The sequence below is a fragment of the Asparagus officinalis genome, chromosome 4 (assembly GCF_001876935.1).
Source record: "Asparagus officinalis chromosome 4, Aspof.V1, whole genome shotgun sequence".
Classification (NCBI taxonomy): Eukaryota; Viridiplantae; Streptophyta; class Magnoliopsida; order Asparagales; family Asparagaceae; genus Asparagus; species Asparagus officinalis.
In genome coordinates, this window is record NC_033797.1 from 99,815,462 (window position 1) to 99,824,117 (window position 8,656).

An 8,656-nucleotide genomic window follows, 5' to 3' on the forward strand; every position below is an offset into this window, starting at 1 on the left:
CGAAGTCCCATCAAAATGAGAAGCCTCAGGGAGATCTATGAGCAGATAGAAGAAGACGAAGAATCAAATCTCTTCTGCTTATATGCTAGTCATGAACCTCACACCTTCCAAGAAGCCATAAAAGAATATTGTTGGCGAACAACAATGGAGGAGGAGATCCACGCCATCCAAAAGAATGACACTTAGGAGTTGACAACACTTCCACAAAATCACAAGGCAATAGGGGTCAAGTGAGTGTACAAGATCAAGCACACAGCAAATGGTGAAGTTGATCGGTACAAGGAGAGGCTTGTAGCGAAAGGTTACAAACAAAAGTACATGAAGAATTCTTTGCGCCGATTGCTCGATTGGATACAGTGAGACTATTAATTTTACTTACAGCTCATCACAAGTGGAATATATATCATTTGGCTATCAAGTCAGCATTACTCATTGGCGTTCTCAAGAAAGAGGTGTACATGCAACAACCAGAAGGCTTTCTTGTGAAATGGCAAGAAGACAAAGTGTACCATTTGACGAAAGCCTTGTATGGCTTAAAGCAGGCACCAATTGATGGCTATCTTCATCAAAACAGCTTCATTAAATGTCCCTATGAACATGCCATCTACATGAAGAGGAACCATAAAGGCAAATTTCTAATAAAGCTTCATTAAATGTCCCTATGAACATGCCATCTACATGAAGAGGAACCATAAAGGCAAATTTCTAATAATTTGTCTTTATGTTGATGATTTATTGAGAGGAACCATAAAGGCAAATTTCTAATAATTTGTCTTTATGTTGATGATTTATTGTACACAGGAAGCAATACCAAAATGCTTGCTGAATTCAAGGCGGCAATGTCCAATGAATTTGAGATGACAGACAATAGATTGATGTCATATTTTCTTGGCATTGAAGTGAAGCAGCAGCAAGAGGGGATTTTTATATCCCAAAAGAATTACATGAAAGAGATCTTAGAGAAGTTCAAGATGAATGAATGCAACCATGTGAACACCCTAGTAGCCATCAGAATGAAGTTCTCAAGAGAAAGAGACGGACATTTCGTGGATTCAACTCTTTTCAAAAGTCTAGCTGGCAGCCTGAGATACTTGACGATCACAAGGCCCGATATTACTTATGGAGTCGGACTTGTGAGTCGTTACATGGAGACATCGAAGGAGTCTAACTTGCTAGCTTCGAAGAGGATACTAAGGTATATCAAAGGCACACTCAACCTGGGTCTCTTCTATGCATATGATGAAAATGCACAACTAGTTTGTTACTCAGATAGTGACGAGGGAGGTGACCAAGATGAGAGGAAAAACACCATTGGGTATGTCTTCTATCTTGGGTCAACTGCAATTTCATGGACCTCAAAGAAACAAGGAGTTGTGACCTTATCTTCATGTGAAACAGAGTATGTGGCGGCTGCATCTACAGTATATAAAGTAATTTGGTTGTGAAACATATTAAAGGTGTTGGATCATCCACAAGAAGACTCGATCGTAATTTTTATGGACAACAAATCAGCTATCCAGCTTGCAAAGAACCCATTACATCATGGGAGGAGCAAACACATAGATACACGATTTTATTTTCTCAAAGACCATATAAAGCAGAAAACCATTGAACTGAAGCATTGTCACACCACTGAACAAGTAACAGACATATTCACCAAGCCATTATCAGGTGAAACTTTCATGAGGCTAAGAGACATGCTTGGCATAAAGATATTTTGATTTGAAGGGGCGCGTTGGAATATCAAATTAAAATCTTAGAATAAATGAGGTTAATAGCATGAGTTTTAGAAGTACAATGGTCATAAGTTTAGAAGAGGAAAAGATATAGGTTATGAAAGAATAAGAGTTACTCACTCCTTTATGATATTTTATCTTTATGACATTAAAATAGGAGTTTAATTTGTAAAGAATAAGAGTTACTCACTCCTTTATGATATTTTATCTTTATGACATTAAAATAGGAGTTTAATTTGTGACTATTGGTATGCCTATACGTTTTATCTTTATGACATTAAAATAGGAGTTTAATTTGTGACTATTGGTATGCCTATACGTTTTGTTTTTGAAGCATATAAAGGGCTATTATAATCCTTGTTTCATCAAGAAAACTTGAAGAAATAAAAGTAAGTTATTTGTCTTCATTTAGGAGAGTTCTAAGTTCGTAAACTTAATAGTCAACACTGGTATCAGAGCCACTTGATCCAATTTTCCCATTCTCTCTTCTTCTCATGGATACCACAAATAATCTTGTCAATCCTCAAGTGCCCAAATTATCGAAAGATAACTATGATAGTTGGTCAATCCAAATGCGAGCCTTATTTGGTTCTGAAGAGTTTGTGAGAGCTGATCATTGATGGGTTCACGGAACTTACACAAGAAGTAGAAGCTACGTACACCACCGTAGAGAAGAAGGCTCTCAGAGAGCAAAGAAAGAAGGATAGTAAGACTCGTTTTCTACTCTATCAAGTGTTGGACGAGTCTGTATCAAGGGTTGGACGAGTCTACCTTTGAGAGAGTTGTCGAAGCAACGAAGAGCAAGGAAGCATGGGAAATCCTTGCTACCATGTACAAAGGTGTCGAGCGGGTGAAGTTAATTCGCCTCCAAACTTTGAGGGGTGATCTTGAAGCCGCTCAAATGAAAGGTGAAAAAAAAATCTCCGATTATTATTCACGATTACTTCTAATTGTGAATAAAATGAGGAGAAATGGAGAAAAGATGGACGACATCCGAGTGATGGAGAAGTTGCTCCAATCCCTCACACTATAATTCGTCGCTGCGCCATAGTCACCGTCCATGGGTCATGGTCCNGACCGCCTCTCGTCCGTGGGTTGGTGCCGCCGCCTCCTCCTCTCCTCCTCTAGGTATTTTTCATGTTAAATCTCAAACTAAACAATTTATAGGTTAATTTCGTATGAGGGTGCATTGTTAAACTGATCATAATATTTCCTTAAAGAGATTTTAACCATGTTAGCTCTTGAGCCTATATCACAATTTTGGACGGGCATATAACATAGGAGTTTAAGAGAAATGATCAACAGTGAACTGTAATACAAACCTAACTTACCTCTTTGCGTAATCCTGTGCCCACTAATATCATGCTTAAAAATTCGATTACGCAGGCTGGTCATCAATTTTTTTTGGGATTTCTCATTTTTGTTATATAATTTCACGAAAAATGGATGTTTAAATGTTTTGAAGATGGTCCCCCAAGGTCATAGTCCCCCAAATTATTAAAAATGTTAAGTGTTTTGAAATTTATCAACAAGATAGCTGCTTTGGCTTGTTTATTTGCTTGTTGGACTATTAGTATGCGGAGAATGAAAACAAGAATCAGGTTGAGTTGGTTTACTAAATATTCCTGGCTTGAATTGAACTAATTTCGTCGTACTCATGGAATTTTAATTAGGTCGTCATCCAAATTCGACCACTCAGCAGTACTTAGCTGAGCTCTCCCTTCAAGGAAATAACAAAACCGTTAGGTAGGATAGCTGCCACCAATTACGTGGACTGGACACCAAGAGTCCCGCTTTACCTTTTGATCTCGTCGCTAAGAAGCATGTCATCCAGGTATTAATTTTTTTTTCTTCCTTATTTACGTGTAATTACCTCTTCATCTGTTGATATCTTACAGAGAAATATTATGTTCTGCTTTTAATAGTAGAAACAGTTTAAAGTGGTCAGAGTTCCAATGGTGGAGAACTGTGCGTTTGGCTACAGCAGCTGCATGTTTGCATATGGTCAAGTAAGTTTTGCATATGTTCTTGTTGGAGTATCAAATTAAAATGTTAGAATAAATGAGGTTAATAGCATGAGTTTTAGAAGTGCAAATGTCATAACTTTAGAAGGGGAAGAGACATAGGTTATGAAAGAATAAGAGTTACTCACTCCTTTATGATATTTTATCTTTATGACATTAAAAGAGGAGTTTAATTTGTGACTATTGGTATGCCTATACATTTTGTTTTTGAAGCCTATATAAAGGGCTATTATAATCCTTGTTTCATTAAGAAAAAAATTAAAGAAATAAAAGTAAGTTCTTTGTCTTCATTTGGGAGAGTTCTAAATTCGTAAATTTAAGAGTCATCAGTTGTATCAGGGCCACTTGATCCAATTTTCCCATTCTCTCTTCATCTCATGGCTATCACAAATAATCTTGTCATTCCTCAAGTGCCCAAATTATCGAAAGATAACTATGAGAGTTGGTCAATCCAAATGAGAGCCTTATTTGGTTCTCAAGAGTTGTGGGAGCTTATCATTGATGGGTTCATGGAACCTACACCAGAAGTAGAAGCCACCTACACCGTCGAAGAGAAGAAGGCTCTCAGAGAGCAAAGAAAGAAGGATAGGAAAGCTCGTTTTCTACTCTATCAATGGTTGGACGAGTCTAACTTTGAGAGAGTTGTTGAAACAACGACGAGCAAGGAAGCATGGGAAATCCTTGCTACCATCTACAAAGGTGTCGAGCGGGTGAAGCGAATTCACCTCCAAACTTTAAGGGGCGATCTTGAAGCCGCTCAAATGAAAGATGAAGAAAAAATCTCCGATTATTATTCACGATTACTTCTAATTGTGAATAAAATAAGAAGAAATAGAGAGAAGATGGAGGTCATCTGAGTGACAGAGAAGTTGCTCTGGTCCCACACATCAAAATTCAAGCACGTGGTGGCGGTAATTAAGGAGTCAAAAAATTTGGAGGAGATATCAATAGAGGAGTTTTTGGGATCTCTCCAAGTTCATGAACAACGAATGAAAAAAAAGGTTAGTTCAATAGTTTTGGAACAAGTACTAGAGTCAACATTGACTCTAAGTAATCAAGGCTCACAAGGTAGAGGTCGTGGTCGTGGTCGTGGTAGAGGCAGGGGATGTGGTCCCCAACAACAAACCACTCAAAATCAAATAGTGACCCAAAGCTTTAAAGGGCGAGGACGAAGCAATCGTGGAAGATCCACACCTGGGCGTGGAAATAACAAGAATGTTCAGTTCTATAACTGTCACAAGTTTTTACACTATGCTTCAGATTGTTGGCACAAAACTGGAGATCAAACCTATATTGGCGAAGTAACAAAAGATGTGGGTAAAAACTCTACGCTTCTTCTTGCTAATGATGATTCAAGTGTTGAGAATGATGCTTGGTACCTTGACTCGGGTGCTAACAACCACATGTGTGAAAAGAAAGAGCTTTTCATGGAACTCGCAGAAGGAGTTCATGGAGGTGTGAGCTTTGGAGATTCTTCAAAACTCACGGTTGAAGGCAAGGGGAAGATTAAAATCTACCAAAAGGATGGTAAGCCCGAGTATATTTCTGATGTTTACTATATTCCTAACATGAAAATTAATATTCTTAGCATCGGTCAATTACTCGGAAAGGGATACAAAGTATATATGGAGAACAACAATCTTTGGTTGAAAAATGCAAATTGAGGCCTCATAGCTTGTGTTAAGATGACAAGGAACCGCATGTTTCCCTTACATCTAAACATGAAAGTCGACAAGTGTTTTCAAGGACTTATGGAGAATGAGTCATGGAGGTGGCATCTTCGCTTCGGTTATCTAAACTTTAGCAGCCTGAAGTTACTATCTACAGCTAGCATGGTACGAGGTCTACCAACAACTGATCCACTAAATCATATTTGTGAAGGTTGTGTTATTGGCAAGCAACCACGACTTCCTTTTCCAGTGAAAAATCATGGAGAGCAAAGGCACCATTGCAACTTGTTTACACCGACATCTGCGGACCGATCGATCCCATCTCTTTGGGAGGTAATAGATATTTTATAACATTCATTGGTGACTTCAGTAGAAAGTTATGGGTGTAGACTCTTAAAGAAAAATCTACTGCCTTTACTCCATTAAAGCATTTTAAAGTTTTAGTTGAAGCAGAGAGTGGCCACAAGCTAAAAATTCTTCGATCTGACCGAGATGGTGACTACACCTCAAATCTATTTAAAGAATATTGTAGGGAGAAAGGTATAAAGAGATAGTTTACTACTACTGCCTACATACCACAACAAAATTGTATTGCAGAAAGAAAGAACCGGACCATCTTCGACATGACAAGAATCATGCTCAAAGAAAAGGATTGCCAAACCAGTTCTGGGCAGAAGCCGTGGCGTGCACATCTTATTTGCTAAACTAATGCCTCACAAAGATAGTGAAGCACAAGACACCTCAAAAGGCATGGAGTGGTTACACGCCTAGTGTGGGACACCTACGAATTTTTGGGTGTGTTGCATATGCTCAAGTACCTAAAGTCAAAAGGAAGAAGCTTGACAATTGTGATGAAAATTGTATTTTCATCGGATATAGCAAGGAGTCGAAGGCATACAAGCTCTACAATTCACTAACCAAGAAACTAGTTATTAGTAGAGACGTTGTCTTCAATGAAGAAGAAGCATGGAACTAGAGCAATGAAGAGACTACCAAAGATCAACCCGTGGTGAATGAACCTGATGAGTCTCTACATGAGGAACCATCACTAGCTACACCACCATCTTCTCCACATTCTACACCCTCTCCTGCAAGAGGTTCTCCATCTTCTGGGGAAGGTAGTAGCAGCGGATCTATCGTGAAATGAGGTCCCCATCAAAATGAGAAGCCTTAGGGAGATCTATGAGCAGATAAAAGAAGACAGAGAGTTAAATCTCTTCTGCTTATATGCTGATCATGAACCTCACACCTTCCAAGAGGCCGTAAAAGAAGATTGTTGGAGAACAGCAATGGAGGAGAAGATCCATGCCTTTTGAAAGAATGACACTTGGGAGTTGACAATACTTCCACAAAATCACATGGCAATAAGGGTCAAATGGGTGTACAAAATAAAGCGCACAACAAATGGTGAAGTTGATCGGTACAAGGAGAGGCTTGTAACGAAATGTTACAAACAAAAGTACGACATCGACTATGAAGAAGTCTTTGCTCCGATTGCTCGACTGGATATGGTGAGACTATTAATTTCACTTGCAGCTCATCACAGGTGGAATATATATTATTTGGATGTCAAGTCATCATTCCTCAATGGCGTTCTTGAGGAAGAGGTGTACGTGCAACAAACAGAAGGCTTTCTTGTGAAAGGGTAAGAAGACAAAGTGTACCTTTTGAAGAAAGCCTTGTATGGCTTAAAGCAGGCACCACGAGCGTGGAACGCCCGAATTGATAGCTATCTTCATCAAAAGAACTTCATTAAATGTCCCTATGAACATGCCATCTACATGAAGAGGAACCATAAAGGCGAATTTCTAATAACTATGAACATGCCATCTACATGAAGAGGAACCATAAAGGCGAATTTCTAATAATTTGTCTTTATGTTGATGATTTATTGTACCATGAAGAGGAACCATAAAGGCGAATTTCTAATAATTTGTCTTTATGTTGATGATTTATTGTACACAAGAAGCAGTACCAAGATGCTTGCTGAATTCAATGTGGCAATGTTCAATGAATTTGAGATGACAGACAATAGATTGATGTTCTGTTTTCTTGGCATTAAAGTGAAGCAGCAGCAAGAGGGGATTTTTATATCCTAGTAGAAGTACATGAAGGAGATCTTAGAGAAGTTCAAGATGAATGAATGCAACCCTGTGAACACCCCAGTATCCATTGGAATAAAGCTCTCAGGAGATGGAGACGGACGTTTCGTGGATTCAACTTTTTTCAAAAGTCTAGTTGACAGCCTGAGATACTTGACGATCACAAGGCGTGATATTACTTATGGAGTCGGACTTGTGAATCGCTACATGGAGACACCGAAGGAGTCTTACTGGCTAGCTGCGAAGAGGATACTAAAGTATATCAAAGGCACACTAAACATGGGTCTCTTCTATGCATATGATAAAAATACACAACTAGTTGGTTACTCAGATAATGACTGGGGAGGTGACCTAGATGAGAGGAAAAGCACCACAGACTATATCTTCTATTTTGGGTAAACTGCATTGTCATGGACCTCAAAGAATCAAAGAATTGTAGCATAATCTTCATGTGAAGCAGAGTATGTGGCGACTGCATCTACAGTATGTGAAGCAATTTGGTTGCGAAACATATTAAAGGAATTGGATCATCCACAAGAAGACTCGACCGTAATTTTTGTTTACAACAAATCACTCATCCAGCTTGCAAAGAACCCAGTACATCATTAGAGGAGAAAACCACTACTGCATACTGAACTTTTGGCAACGGACAAATCCGTCGTCAAAAGTCAAAAATCTGTCGCTAAAAGTTTTAGCGACGGAAAAATAATAATTCTATCGCCAAAACTCCGTCATTACAGTGAGGGTAGGCAATGTATGTTTTAGCGATGACTTTTCTGTCGCTAAATTTCAGCGACGGAAATTTAGCGACGGAAAATCCGTCGTTTTTGTTAGATTTTTTATGACGACAAATTCCGTCGCTATAACTTTTGGCGACAAAAAATCTGTCGCCAAAAGTGCGTGTCAGATTCTATTTGCCGTATCCGTTTTTCATCACCAAAAGCATTTTCAGCGACGAAAAATCCGTCGCTAAAAAGTAGCAGTATTTTTAAATTTTTTTTTTTTGGAAATTTAAAAACCCTGTACAATATATTTCACAATAAAACCTGTATAATAAATTTACACAGCACAACCACATATAACACATATTTCATTCTCACGCATATATAACACATATTTCACTA

At 38.5% G+C, this 8,656-nt stretch overlaps 3 protein-coding genes across 3 annotated transcripts; all 3 read left to right on the forward strand.

The window, feature by feature from the left end:
• Positions 260–1,721, forward strand: LOC109839081 (uncharacterized mitochondrial protein AtMg00810-like). The gene is made up of 4 exons (XM_020407515.1): positions 260–275; positions 382–627; positions 802–1,421; positions 1,458–1,721. The coding sequence occupies exons 1-4, from the start codon at positions 260–262 to the stop codon at positions 1,719–1,721; spliced, it is 1,146 nt and encodes a 381-aa protein (XP_020263104.1).
• Positions 4,750–5,424, forward strand: LOC109839082. The gene has a single exon (XM_020407516.1). It carries the CDS (start codon positions 4,750–4,752, stop codon positions 5,422–5,424), a length of 675 nt encoding a protein of 224 aa, XP_020263105.1.
• LOC109839084 (uncharacterized mitochondrial protein AtMg00810-like) lies at positions 7,539–7,931 on the forward strand. Its single transcript, XM_020407519.1, has one exon. The coding sequence runs from the start codon at positions 7,539–7,541 to the stop codon at positions 7,929–7,931; it is 393 nt and encodes a 130-aa protein (XP_020263108.1).